The sequence below is a fragment of the Carlito syrichta genome, unplaced genomic scaffold, assembly GCF_000164805.1.
Source record: "Carlito syrichta isolate Samal-C Ts95f unplaced genomic scaffold, Tarsius_syrichta-2.0.1 Scaffold309297, whole genome shotgun sequence".
Classification (NCBI taxonomy): Eukaryota; Metazoa; Chordata; class Mammalia; order Primates; family Tarsiidae; genus Carlito; species Carlito syrichta.
Window position 1 is genome coordinate 110,935 of NW_007253393.1, and position 14,910 is coordinate 125,844.

Consider the following 14,910-nt stretch of genomic DNA (forward strand, 5'->3'; position numbering starts at 1 on the left):
GGGGGGGGGGGGGAGGTGGCTGGTGGTAGCTCCACAGTCTTGCTTCTTCCCAACCTCCCCCAGCCCCCCACTCCCAGCCACTAGGAAGGGCCCTCCCCCTCGATGCTCTCAGGCTTGGCTTCCTGTGTATCCTGCAATGACATATATTCCTCAGAATCCATGGAGGGAAGCTCTAGGCTAGGATCTGCTTGAAAAGTGGAGTGGGAGGGAAGGAGGGAGTTGCTGCCATGCTGATGGAATGCTTGTCCTGCAACGGGAGGGATGACACTGAGTCCAGTGGTGCTCCAAGGTAAAAGGCAGTCTGGCGGAGGAGCAGGGGAGGAAGGACTGCTGGGAGGGAGGAGATAACAGATTTTATAGAGATGCAGGGTGAGCAGGTGGGGCTTAAGAGGGGCTCTGTACGCTCTCAAGGCAGAAGGCCAAAGGTGGGGTGGTGGTGGGAGGGGTGGCCTTCAGGGCTGAAGCCACACCCTGGGGAGAGGCACCTGTCATAAACACACAAGGGGGACGGTCCCTCGATCTCACTGCAGCCAGGCAGGTTAATCTCTGTTTATTTTTTTTTTAAATCAAAACTAAAAATCACCCCTCCCAACATTTGAGAAGAGTGCTTCATCACAGTTAAAACCCTCTGTAGCAGAACATCCTGGTGGTCAGAAAGGAGCCCTGCTGGCCCTGCTCGGCCAGGGCTCGGTGGCCTGAGCCATCTCTGTTCTTCTCAGCCGGTCACCGTTCCCTCGAGCCCGTCCACTCAGCACTGTACAGTCAGCCCAATGCTGCTGAGGTCAGTGGCACTGCAGAGTAAGAGATGGTACTGGTCTCGGCTGGGTTTCAGAGTTCACCACCTGGTGCAGCAAGTGCCTGGCGTGTGCCTCTCCCACCCAAGGTCCTGAACATCCACGGAGATGGCAGTGGGAGGAGGCCCAGTGCAGACACGCTGAGAACAGAGATTGAAAGGCAGCTCTGGCTCTGAACCATCGCTGGCAGGGCTACCTCCCGGCCTGGGCCCTCCTGGGTCACAGGGTGGAAAAGTTCATTTAATGTCATCATCGCTCATGCTTGATGTTGGCTTCGCTTCGCTCCAAGGTGACCCCGTTGCTGTTCCGGGGGCCCTCCTTTCTGCTCCAGTCCTTTTCAGTGTAGAACTCAGCTAGCACGGGGCAGTGCTCTGAAGCCACTCCGCCCCAGGACCAGTTATCTGGAATCCAAGGGTTTGTGAGACCTTCTCTCACCACAGCCCAGTGACCTGAAGGGACAGAAGAGAGACCTAGATCAGGACAGGGTGTGTGGGGCTCTAGGCTGGCAGGCAGAGCCAGGGTCCTCGATGGAAATGACTCCTTAGGGAGCTGCTGGCCTGTGCAAACCAGGTCTTAGCAATTTGATTTTCCACATTAAGCGAGGGTTTTTGCATTTAGGTCCTGAAATTAACTACCCAGAGGCCAGGCCTCCTGCACGTTCACACATCAGCTGATTTTGTATCAATTTATGCACCACTATGAATCTGACCAGTGACAGAAATGGATGTCCCATAAAGATGTCCAAAGTGAATAGCTGATTTTGCAAAGCAAATGATACCTAGGGGAGGGGGGCAAGTTCTTTTTCCAGAAAGGGTAAAAAAGAGAAAATGACAGAAGTTTATGAGAAAGTAAAGGTGTTTTAAAAACAAAGATTTGGCTGGGCACGGTGGCTCATGCCTATACTCCCAGCACTCTGGGAGACTGAAGTGAGAGGACTGCCTGAGCCCATGGGTTCGAGACCAGCCTGGGTAACTTAGCAAGATCTCATCTCTACAATAAGTTAAAAAAAAAAAATAGCCGGGTATGGTGGTATGCCTGTAGTCTCAGTTACTTGGAAGACTGAGGTAGAAGGATCGCCTGAGCCCAACAGGTTGAGGCTGAAGTGTCCGTGAGCATGCCGCTGCACTCCACCCTGGGCAACAGAGTGAGACTCCAACTCCAAAAAATACAGCAACAACAACAAACGAAAACCCCAAAGATTTAGAAATGTGAAGTGGGAGGTACATATGAAAAAATTAAATAACAAATAGTTACAAAAACAATTCCAGAAGAGTCAGGAAGCATGGTGTAGTCTTCAGTGCACAGATATTAAGGTTAGTGTAAGGTCTGCAGAGGCCCAGTCTCTGGCTTGAGCTCTGGTGCACCTAGCTGTCAGTGACCAGCACCTCCTCCTGCACCTCAGGGAAGCGGGCGGATGAAATGATTTCTGACTTCCCTCCAGCCTTGTCGGCTCAGCTTCCCCAGCACTTCTCATGAGAGCAGGTGCTTTTCACCAGCATCCTCCTTGGACCTGGGTGCCCTGCTGTTACCCAGGCAACGCTGTGGGTTGGCCTCTGTGTCAGGCCAGGAGCCCGTGCCTGCACACTGCCTCTCGCCTAGTTTGATGACTCTCACTCCTGAGACTCCCTTCCTTTGTTCTCTGGATCCTCCTGTGACAGAGTCCAGCAGGAAACCAGTGCCCAGAGAGAGGCAGGAGAAGCTGGGGACACAGTTGAGACTAGAGCTGGTGACAGTCTTGAGGCTCTTGGCCCTAGCTACAAGTTAGACTCTCTTGCGACAGGACCTAAGCATTAGGACTTTCTTTATTTGTTTTTTGGTTTTTTTTTGAGTTGGAGTCTCACTCTGTCGCCCAGACTGGAGTGCAGTGGCCACTCCTCGCACTGCAGCCTCCACCTGCTGGGCTCCGGCGATCCTTTCGCCTCAGCCTTCCGAGTAGCTGGAACTACAGGTGCGTGCTACCATGCCCGGCTGATTTTTGATTTGTAGAGATGAGGTCTCGCCAAGTTGCTCAGGCGGGTCTCGAACCCGCGGCTCAGGCAATCCACTCACCTCAGCCTCCCAAAGCGCAGGTTTACAGGCTGAGCCACCCAGCCCGGCGACTTTCCTTATTTGCAAGCTTCTCATGGAAGTATACCACACATCTGCTGGGATTCTGGAAAGCTTCCAACCACAGTTCAGAACCACCATTCTTATCTTGAATCCAAAGACCCTGCCCTGCCTTCCATTTGGCTGACTCACTGTGTCCTGCTCAGCAGGTTACTAGCTGGGGGAGGGTGACAGCTTTTCAGGGCGGAGATTACTCACCACACCCTGCCTATGTGGAGACCTGAGCACTTCTCCCTTCCTACTGTGACACCCCAGCAGTGTGTCGGGACACGACATTCCAAAGTAGGGTGCCTAAATGTTTGACAAATGTTTGCTGAATGACTAAGTGTCTGTAAAGTTAGGGTAAGCTATCAGCTCATCTCTGAATCAGGATTCTGCTAACCTATAACCAAGTAGGCCCCGGACACACCCAGTTTTCCCTTGGAGATCAGTGGGTGTCTTTTAATTATTTGCCACACCCCACTTCACTCTTAAAAGTGTCTCTGATTGAATGATAATTACAGTCACCTAAACAATACCCCCAAAAACGCCCACACAAAAGGTAAGATAACTTCTGTCAGTTCAGACCTGCTTCTCTCACTCCACTTCTGAACAGGAGGAGGGATGAGTGAGTTCTGCCTTACCTGTGAAAAGCTTCTTGAAGCTTTTACTGATCCAGATGTTGTCCAGAGACTTGGAGCCTTGAGGATTCTTGGTGCTGATGTTGGTGAAGGTGTGTGCCGGGACCAGGGGGTGGAATTTCTCTTTCCTCAGGATATCATAGTCGCTGCTGTCTGGCCCTTGGCCAAAGTCCCCCAAAATAATCACATCTTTTTCTCCTGGAAGTGGAAGAAAGAAAAAAGGAATTTCAGAATTGGTGAGAAGTAAAAGTCAACACTGACGACAGCCCTTTGAAAAGGGACTGTGATTCTTTGATTTGATCCCCAGGTTAGGACTGAGACGTGGTTCTCATTCTTCCAATTTTTCTAAATTTCTTGTGCAAAATAACCCCGAACATTAAGAAGAGGTCAGTAACACATCCGGAAATGAGAGGTGATGTCATACAGAAATCACCCTTGTTTAAGCTCCTGGGGTCCAGAGCTCACAGCAAAAAAAGGCCTAAGAGTCTTGCCCGGACAGTTGACAAAAACTCAGTATTTACTGGGTTACCTATTGTGCAGTAGATTCAGAAATGAATAAAACACAACTGTTCTCAGGGAGCTCATGGTCTAGTGGGAGAGACAGACTAGAAAACAGGTAAGAGCAGAGGGTAGTTGCAAAAACAAAAACACATACAGAGACCAACATACACAAGGAAAGATGGTCAGGGCAGGCTCCCTGGAGGAGGCAGTGACTGACTTGGGTCTTTGAAGATGCACAAGAGCTGGGCGCCGTGGCTCACACCTGTAATCCCAGTACTTTGGGAGGTGGGGGCAAGAGGATTGAGTACAGGGGTTCAAGACCAGCCCGGGCAACTTGGTGAGATCTCATTTCTACAATAAATAAAAAAATTAGTCAGGCGTGGTGGTGTGCACCTATAGTTCTGTTACCTGGCAGGCTGAGGTAGAAGGATCAACTGAGCCCAGCAGGGCTCTTTTTGTTTATGAGGCTGCAGTGGCCGTGAGTATGCCACTACACTCCAGCCTGGGTGACAGAGTGAGACTCCAACTTAAAAAAAAAAAAAAAAAAGCGGAAGCAGCAGCTGTTCGCTGACTGGAGGTGACTGCCCAGGGATCAAATTCAGGCCAAAGGACCAGGGAAAAGGCTGGGTCTTCCTGGCATTCACCGTGCAGCCAAGGCATTTGTCTACCATGTTGATATCAGTATCTACCTCTACTGCTGTGGGTTGTTGGTAAGGCTATTCCCAGTAGAATATCAGGAAAAACAAAGCTGAGGTGAGCATTCCATTGAAATGTGTGCCCCCACTTTCTGCACAGAGATCCCATCAGAAAGCACGGTCATTGCCAAGGTTCTGGATACACGCTGCCAGGTGGCTTCCAAAGGCTGGTTGATTTCCACCTGCCCAGCAGCATAAGACAGGTCCTCTCACTGCAGCCCCCACCAACATGGAGTGTTTTCACAGAAATGTTACTTTAGATGTGAAGATGGCATTTTTTTTTTGCTTGTGGAAACACAAGGTGTGCTTCCCTACTTCGGGCTGGAATATCTAGATACCCATGTTACTTGGAATTCTGCTACATGAGAGAGAGAGCTCTCTTCTTCCCAGTGTGTTAACTTACAGTCATTTATTTATATTAGTATGGACTTATGGATCCATGTCTTACACTCAGATTTATACTTATTTGAACACGATATGGTAACTGGGAGTTTTTTTTGCGTCAGGGTCTCACTCTGTTGTCCAGGCTGGAGTGCAGTGGCATGAGCACGACACTCCACAGCCTCAACCTCCTGGGCTCCTCACCGCCATGCCTGGCTAATTTTAAAAATATTTAGCAGGGTGCGGCATTCACGCCTGTGATCCTAGCACTTTGGGAGTCTGATGCCTGAGCCCAGGAGTTCAAGACCAGCCTGGGTAACATGGTAAAATTTTGTCTCTACAAGACTGGTCCAATGGGAGAGGCAGATTAGAAAACAGATAAAGGCAAAAAAAAAATTAGCCAGGCGTGGTGGCATACACCTGCAGTCCTAGTTACTTGGAAGGCCGAAGTAGAAGGATTGCCTGAGCCCAGGAGGTCGAGGCTGTAATGGCTGTGATCGTATCACTGCACTCTAGTCTGGATGACAGAGACTACAACTCAAAAAATAAATAAAATAAAACAAAATTTTGTAGAGACAAGGTTTTACTATGTTGCCCAGCCTTGATTGTGAAATGTTTTAATTAAACCAATATTAGCTTTATGTACCATCCCCATTCCTGTCAGGGCAGGTGAACCCCTGCTCCCATTACACACATATGAGCAGATGTGTTGATTTATTTTTGCACAAATAATAGCAATTTTTTTTTTTTTAGTTGAAGTCTCACTCTGTCACCCAGGCTGGCGTGCAGTGTTATACTCATGGCCACCCCAGTGCTGACCTGCTGGGCTCCGGCGATCCTTCTGCCTCAGCCTTCCAAGTGGCTGGAACCACAGGCATGCACCAACATGCCCGGCTAATTTTTTGATTTATTGTAGAGATGAGGTCTCGCCAAGTTGCCCAGGCTGCTCTCAAACCTGTGGGCTTAGGCAATCCTCTCATCTCAGCCTCCCAAAGTGCTGGGATTATGGGCATTAGCCACCATGTCTGGCCAATAATAGCAATTTTACTGTTTGGTTCCTATCTGCTTCAAGTCAGTTTTCGAGCATTTTTTTCTTTTTTAAATAAGGGGGTTCTTTTCTTTCTTCTCTTTTTCTTTTTTTTTTTTTTTTTTGAGCCAGGTCTCACTCTTGCCCAGGCTGGAGTGCAGTGGCACACTCACAGTCACCCCAGCACTGGGCTCTGGTGATCCTGCCGCTTCAGCCTTCCAGGTAGCCGGAACTACAGACATGCACTACCATGCCTCGCTAATCTTTGATTTATTGTAGAGATGAGGGTTTGCCAACTTCCCTTTATCACTAGTTGTTTTTCTTCTCTTCTTATTTATTTATTTGTTTTTGGAATTGGAGTCTTACTCTGTCACCCAGGCTGGAGTACAGTGGCACGATCACTGTTCACCGCAGCCTCGAATGCCTGAGCTCAGGGCAGTCCTTCCGCCTCAGCCTCCTGAGTAGCTGGGATTACAGGCACATGCCCCCACACCAGCTCACTTTCTGAGCTATTGCAGAGATGAGGTCTCACTATGTTGCCAAAGCTGGTTTTGAACTTCTGGGCTCGGCTGGGCATGGTGGCTCACGCCTACAATCTCAGCACTTTGGGAAGCTGAGGTGAGAGAATTGGCTGAGCCTGCGGGTTTGAGATCAGCCTGGGCAACTTGGTGAGACCTCATCTCTACAGTAAATTAAAAAAAAAATTAGCCGGATATGGTGGCATGGGCTTGTAGGTTCCAGCTACTTGGAAGGCTGAGGGCGGAAGGATCGCCTGAGACCAGCAGGTTGAGGCTGCGGTGGCCAGGAGCATGCCACTGCTCTCCAGCCTGGGTGAAAGAGTGAGACTTCAACTCAAAAAAAAAAAAGAAAAAAGGACTCCTGGGCTCAAGTAATCCTCCTGCCTCAGCCTCCCAAAGTGTTGGGAATATAGGTGTGAGCCACAGTGCCCAGCTTTTACCATCATGTTTCTAATTATTTTAAATTTTTGAATTTTATTAAGAATGAGATCTTTGTTTTTTTCCCATTATATTTTCTAAGTGATTATTGTTGCTATACACCAAAAGGTACTAATCTTTGTATTTTTATTTTGTAACTAGGCAGTTTTCTTAATTCTCTGACTGGAAATAATTTTTTCCCTTAACTTTAGGTATAACAAACTGACAATTATATCCTCTAAAAACAGTGATACCTTGTGGTCTCTTTCCCCCAGTTCCTCATTTCACCCTATCAATCCAAACTAATTAGAAGAAAGAGGTCATGAAGAGTTACTGAAAAGCCAACAAAACTCTACAGGCAGCGTAGTAGAAGACTGGTTCTTGGACCCAGTTCTAAAGGAAACAGCTGATGACTGGGAGTATGGAATGTGGGCTCTGTCACTTCCTGGTTCCGTGACCTTGGGTCCACAAAAGGGGTGGAACAATCCAGTTCCTCCTGGGCTGCTGTCAGGATTAGAGGAGCCGCTGCAAGCACCTGGTATGGGACACTTCACATGGAGCTTGGGCCCCTTCCTGTCAAGTTTCCTGCACCAGGTTCACAAGTTTGCCAGGGAGACACTCAGCAAAGTTAAACACTTGTGCTTAAGTAAGGACTACAGAGTGGTTTCAGAGCCAAAGTGGAAATGCTTTCTCTTCAAGCATTTTCTTTTTTCTTGTTTGAGATGGGGTCTCCTGTTGCCCAGGTTGGAGTGCAGTGGTGACATCATAACTCACTGCAGCCTCCATTTCCTGGGTTCAAGAAATCCTACTGCCTCAGCCTCCCAAGTATCTAGGACTATATATATGCACCACCACACCAAGTAAAATTTTTTTTTTTTTTTTTGAGTTGGAGTCTCACTCTGTCGCCCAGACTGGAGTGCAGTGGCCGCTCCCGGCCACTGCAGCCTCAACCTGCTGGGCTCCGGCGATCCTTCCGCCTCAGCATTCCGAGTAGCTGGAACAACAGGCGAGCGCTACCATGTCTGGTTAATTTTTAATTTATTGTAGAGATGAGGTCTCGCCAAGTTGCCCAGGTGGGTCGGCCTCCCAAAGTGCTCGGTCTCCCAAAGTGCTGGGATTACAGGCTGAGCCAGCGAGCCCAGCAAATTTTTATTTTTTGTGGAGGCGAGGTCTCACTATGTTGCCTAGGCTGGTCTTGAACTCCTGGCCTCAAGCGATCCTCCCACCTCAGTCTCCCAACGTACTATGATTATGGCATAAGCCACAACATCCAGCCCTCTTGAAGTATTTTAGGCATTTCTCCCACAGTGTGATTTACCCTAGAGGAAGAGTGATAGTCATGAAGTACATATTTTCCAAGCACGGCACAGGGAACTATGACCCCCGGCTAAGATCCAGAGGGTTCCCTGAGATTCTGCCTGACCCTTCTAGTTGTAAGTTCACTTGAGGGCAGCCAGGTCACCATGGGGTTGGGGGGAGGCAGTGTTTCTATCACACCCTGCAAAGGGAGGCTTTAAGGAAAGTAGTTAATGAACGAAGTCATAAATGCATCAGGGACACTTGACAAACCTTCTGCTTGCCAGGAATCTGCTTCAGTGATGATGGCCAGAGGAAAAGAACCGACCCTGATGGCCACCAGAGGGCGCTCGTACACTGCAGATGGCGCCCTCCTCCAGGGCGTGGGGTCAAAGATCCTGGCAGCTCCACTGAGCGCCTTGCATGCTAGATCACAGTAACCTGGGCCCCCAAATCAGAGCAAGCCCAAGTCATCCTGGGAAATCAGTACCGACTTCCAACAGGACAGCCAACTTGAGAAGAACACTAATGGTCACAACCCTTTCCTGGCCAGCATTCATGACCATTCCCTGAGCCCTCGCCGTGTGTTGGGCACTGTGCTGCCCACGTCCTGGGGACTGGTCCCTGCTGTTGACTCTGGCGTTGTATACATCCGAGGATGACCACAACCCTGTGGGGGCAGCTGCTGTCGCCATCTTTGCTCTGCAAGTGGGAAGCTAAAGCTCCCAAAGGCTGACAGGCTTCCCTAGAGTCACCAAGTCAGCCCTCAAATCCAGGGCTCTTCACAAAGCTCAGGAACGGAGGAAACACAAGGATATGGGACAGGTGCTGGGGCAGGTGTGTATAAATCCAAGGATGGCCACAACCCGTGGGGCAGGTGCCGTCACCATCTTTGTTCTACAAGTGGGAAGCCGAGGCTCCCAGAGGATGACAGGCTTGCCCAGAGTCAGAAAGCCAGCCCTCAAATCCAGGGCTCTTCACAAAACTCAGGAACGGAGGAGACACAAGGGCGGGGCTGCTGTCTGCTGTGACACATCACGTGTGGGGCACAGTGTCGGCAGACACTCGACAAGCACAGGGTCAACAAACCAGTGGGCGAGGGATGAGACACCTCAACATCAGGGTGCAGCGTGATCTTGAGAGGAAGGAAGAGAAAGATGCTGCATTTCTTGAACACCAAGAGAAACTGAAGGTTACGAAAGACGGAGGCAGGAGGTCCCCCTATGAGGGAGGTTTTCACTGCGATGCAGACTTGAAGAAACTTGGGCCAAAAAGACAACTATGAAATCAGGAGAGATGCTGGTGTCAGGGACCAATAAAGCCCCAGCTCTGAGTAACCTCAGGAGGGAAAACAATGCTTCTCTTTTTCGAACAAGCACACACGGATTTCTTACAACTCATGTTCCTTTGGTTCAACAAGTGTTGGTAATGACATTGAGGCACTTCTTGCCACTGAGAATCCTCAGGTACACACGAGCCTGACTTCTCCCAGAAGGCCAGATCTGCCTGGGGTGAGCGCCTCTGTTGGTCCCTTGGTTTCCAGAAGCAAGATGAGAATGCTCGGGGCTGACTTCCTCAGAGTCCTTGGATTTATACAACGCCGGTGTCAACAGCAGGGACCAGTCCCCACTGAGGGACCATCCTACCCTGATGGCAACCCTTCTTTCACACCCTATTTCATGCTCGCTGAGTTCACAGAGGGAGATTCTATCCCCAGTCCCTAGTCCGGGCCGAAAGAAGAGGACTCCATCCGGGCACCAGCATATTCCTGATGCCAATGTGCATGCACATTCCAGACAGAGGCAGAGAGGCCCAGAGTTTGCTCACCAAATCGGTTCTGCTGGCTCTGACAGAAGCCTGTAGAATAAAGGCTTTGTCTCTGCTTCAGCCAAAGCCCTCTGCTGATCTATTTACCCTTTCTGGACCTGAGTGGGTCAGAGCACCTCCTGAATCCCTGGGTCTTAAGTGTCACCAGCAAACAATTAATTGGATATTAGTTAGTGGCAGGGGACACAGGGAGCATGAGTCACTGTCCCTGCCTGGACGCGTCAAGGCCGGGCCAGGCCGTGGGCCAACAGTCCCTTGGCAACCTGGAACAACAGCCTGCCCAAGGTTTTCTGATAAAAACCTGACCACTCTGCTCCCTGGATATCAGAGAGAAAAAACAGTGACTGCTGATGGCTATCAGAGGAGTCAGGGATTGGCTTCTTTCCATTTTGTTTCCATGTAAAGAGAAGGCAAAGCTTGAGATGAAGACCAAGAGACAATTTCACAGATGTGAAGAGCTCTCAAGTCACCCTTTCTTTTTCTTTTGAGTTGGAGTCTCACTCTCATCACCCAAGCTGAAGGAGTGCAGTGGCACACTCATGGTCATCACAACCTCGACCTGCTGGGCTGAGGCGATCCTTCCACCTCAGCCTTCCAAGTAGCTGGAATTATGATGCATGCCACCACACCTGGCTCATTTTTGTGATTTATTGTAGAGACGAGGTCTCACCAACTTGCCCAGGCTGGTCTCGAATCCCCGGACTCAGGCAATCCTCTTGCCTCAGCCTCCCAAAGTGCTGGGATTATAGGTTGAGCCACTGCGCCCAGCCTAAGTTGCCCTTTTTAGTGGGCGAGTGACTGTAGGAAGACAATTTTCTATACAGCTGCTTCTTGGATGGAGCATCTCAGCTTAAACAGTTCTTTTGACCTTTTTTTGCAGCCTGGGGACTCATTTAAGGAGAACGCTTGGTCAGAATGTCCTGATTCAAAATAAAAGCTTGCACTCCAGTGCTCACACCAGCATCGTTCATGACAGGCCAAGGGAAAGCCACTCAAGTGTTCAACAAAGACAAATGGAGAAACCACACAATGTGGTGTGTATATGTACAGTGGAATATTATTCAGCCTTAAAAAGGAAGGAAATTCAGACACATGCTACGACACAAATGAACGTCGAAGCCATTATGCTAAGTGAAATAAGCCAAACACAAAAGGACAACTGTTATAGAGTTCTATCTGTAAGAGGACCCTAGAGTAGTCAAATTCATAGAGACAGGAAGTAGAAGGGCAGGTAAGGGGGCTGTGGGGGTGGGGCATATCGGGAGGTATTGTTTAGTGAGGACAGGGCTTCAGTTTGGGAAGATGAAAGAGTTCGGGGGTTGATGGTGTTGATGGTTGTACAACAGTATGAATATATTTAGTGCTACTTACAAATTATTATTATTTTTAACATTTTTTATTTTAAAGATGTGGAGTACAATTCAGGATTAGGTATACAAATGTTCATTATGCAGGTACCCTTGTTGATGAGGTGTGCCCCTCCCCCGGCAGTTTCCCACTACTGCCAATCCCTTTCTTACAGCATTATGAAAGTTGTTCAAGGTCCACTTGTGAGGGAGAGCGTGTGATATTTGGTTCTCTGTTTCTGTGATAGATCATTCAGTATTATAGCTTCTAAGTGCATCCAAGTTACTGCAAAGTCCACATGTTTAGCCTTCTTTATGGCTGCATAATATTCGATTGTGTGTATGTACCACTTTTTTTTTCTTTTAATCCAGTCCACTTTCAATGGGAAGCACGGTTGGCTCTATGTTTTTGTCATTGTGAACAATGCTGAAATAAACATGCATGTGCAGGCATCTTTTTTATAGAATGATTTGATTAGTGATGCTGAACATTTTTTCATGTATCTGTCTATTCATCTCTTTTGCCCACTTTGTAATAGGGCTGTTTGGTTTTTTTTCCTTTTAGCATGTTTGAGTTCCTTGTAGATCCTAGATGTTAGGCCTTTGTCAGACATACAGTTGACAAATTTTTTCCTCATTCTGTGAGTTGTCTCCCTGCTCTCTTGACGGTTTCTTTGGCTTTGCAGAAGCTTTTCAGTTTGATGAGGTCCCACTTGGCTATCTAATCTCTCATGGTATGGGCATTTGGGGCTTTGATCAGGAATTGGTTGCCTATTCTAATTTCTGTAAGGGTGTCTCCTGTATTTCTAAGGTTCTTATAGTTTGAGGTTTTATGTTTAGGTCTTTGATCCATTTGGAGTTAACTTTTGTGTTTTTCCAAGCACCATTTACTGAATAGGTTCTCCTCTCCCCAGTCATTGGAGTAGAGACTTTGTCAAAGTGAAGTAGGTTGAGAAATTGAAGTTCTGCTTCCAGAATCTCTATCCTGTTCCATTGGTCCATATGACTGCTCTTGTACAAAATATTAAAATGATAAATTTCATGCTATGCATATTTTGCCACAATAAAAAATATTGTCTAAAATCTAAGTTTGTAGTTTGAAATATTTTTGTAGAAGAATCTTCACAAATCGCCCATGGTGAGGGACCAATTTAACAAGAAGAAGTCTTAGAAGACTAGAGAATATTGATCAAGACTCAAGGACACAGAAGAGAGTTCCAGGCCTCCAGCCGCAAACCCTCACAGAAAAAAGGCTGGCATTTTGAATAACAAAGCACAGCCCAACAGCTCACCGTCTTGACAGGCTTGTCAACTTCCCCTTCTGGTAACCAAGAGCAGAAGCCCTTCTCTATTAGCTGGGGCAGAGTCTGGACACAGAGGCCACACCTTTTCCCTGGAGTTCTGCTCTTTCCAGTGTTCTCTTAATTCTTTTAGTATTTGAGAGGCAGTTAATGCACATGGAGTGCCTTGAGTGTGCCCGGTACTGCCACAGACACTCTGATGCAGCTCTCGGGGTACTCTCGTGAGGTGGGTAGTCATTTTCCCCATCAGATGTGGCTTGAAATGATCTGGTGACTTACCCAAGCTGCTACAGCTGCTGAAGAAGCTGAGATTAAAACCTAGCTTTTCTGGCAGGTTCAAGTTCTTTCAGTGAGATCTGCACCCTACCAGAGAGAAAAACTCAATTTGCCACTAATCGGGACTTCACCATTTCCTCTTGTCACCTCCTGCCTGTTTCACGATAGTGTATACCAATCTGCAGGTGATACCACCAAGTGGCACCCTGAGACAGCTGAAGCCAGGGTAAGCTGTCTTGGGGCAAGGGTGCCCCACTTTTCTCTTTCCTTCTAGTCCTTTCCATACAAGAAAGGCTGAGAAGCCACAAAGTGGACACCTTGGAACCCATGTACTGGTTCACAGAGGCAAAGCTGTGGCATGCAGGGTGTCAACCAGGCTCCCTGAGATGCAGAGGGTTTGACGTCCCCTAAACCCAAGACTTGCATTGCTGATAATGGCCAGCCCAAAGATAATGGGCAAAGAAGAGAGATGGCCAGGAGGAGGCGATACTGTCCGCCGGCAGATTTTTGGCAGAGATGCAGAGAAAAACCACTTCCTACCTTTCAGTGTTTCCTGCAGCGTCTGTGCGAAGCTTGCCAGTCGGTGGCCATCACTATGATTCTTTCTTGGGTTCTCACCCCCTGAGAGGGTCAGGGCTGCCAGGTGAAGGTTAACAAGGGTCAGGTCACTACTTCCCACCTGGGCAGGAGGAAACAAAGTGATAGGGAAAGGCTTAGATGCTCATATTTCCTGTATCTGTTTACAACCGACTCATAAACAGCTTTGGGCACACAGTTGGCAATGGTGAGCAAAACCACAGCTCCACCCCTGGGAGATTATTCGAGGTGCTACAGCTTAGATTTCTCCAAGGCACCTGTGGAAACAAGCCCTATTTTGTTCCACCAGCCCACCCCCAACAGCCCAGCCCCTACTCCTTAGGGCTTCAAAAATTGGGCATATGTCTGATTTATCTTTTCCTTCTAAGCAATCATACATAAGAAGGAAGTGGTGCTGGCAGCTGTTTGTTATAAAAAAAAAAAATTGGGCTGGGCTCGGTGGCTCAGCCTGTAATCCCAGCACTTTGGGAGACTGAGGTGAGTGAATTGCCTGAGCCCACAGGTTTGAGACCTGCCTGGGCAACTTGGCGAGACCTTATCTCTACAATAAGTCAAAAATTAGCTGGGTGGGGTAGCGCGCACCTGTAGTTCCAGCTACTCAGAAGGCTGAGGTGGAAAGATCACCGGAGCCCAGCAGGTCAAGGCTGCAGCGGCCGGAAGCGGCCACTGCACTCCAGTCTGGGTGACAGAGTGAGACTCCAAGTCAAAAAAAAAAAAAATGGGCTCTTCCTCACAAGGCCAGCCTGAGATCTTCTGCCAGGACCCACCGATGGGGTCTACCTCCGCCCCGACTCCACATACATCCCACACTTGCCCCTCTGGGTTCTTCTCTCTCTGGAGCCTGCGGTAGCCAAATGCCCACTGTAACTTAATTTCAAACATGCCCGAACTAAAGGCTTGCAGAATCTGAGCAGCCCAGGACATGCCCAGGCCCGTACCCCAGGGAAGCAGAAATGCCGGGTCAGAGTTAGTCTTCTGGGCATTGCAGCACTGCTCAGCTGCTCAAAGTTGGGTAATCCCGCCCTTCCGTTCATACTAGCAACCAGCATAAACACTTCCAGGAAGGGAAGGGGAGTAGGGGAGCCCCCAGGAAGTGGGGGGTGCCAGCCTTGTCTTATGGATGTGGCCTCAGTTTGCTACCATCCAGGACTGGGAACTCTGCAGCTGTGGTTCTGATCTCCAGGGAAGCCACTGTAAGGCGGGGTGGG

General features: G+C 48.7%; 1 protein-coding gene across 1 annotated transcript in view; it reads right to left on the reverse strand.

The window, feature by feature from the left end:
* Positions 1-514: 514 nt before the first annotated feature.
* The window catches only part of LOC103269576 (endonuclease/exonuclease/phosphatase family domain-containing protein 1-like), an 88,501-nt gene continuing 74,105 nt past the window's right edge, over positions 515-14,910 (reverse strand). Inside the window, exons 6-8 of the mRNA XM_008067144.1 lie at positions 13,646-13,784; positions 3,524-3,718; positions 515-1,243 (exon numbers count right to left, since the gene is read on the reverse strand). Of these exons, the coding sequence (XP_008065335.1) occupies positions 1,044-1,243; positions 3,524-3,718; positions 13,646-13,784 (534 nt within the window). The 3' untranslated portion in view covers positions 515-1,043. The remainder of the gene's footprint in view (positions 1,244-3,523; positions 3,719-13,645; positions 13,785-14,910) is intronic.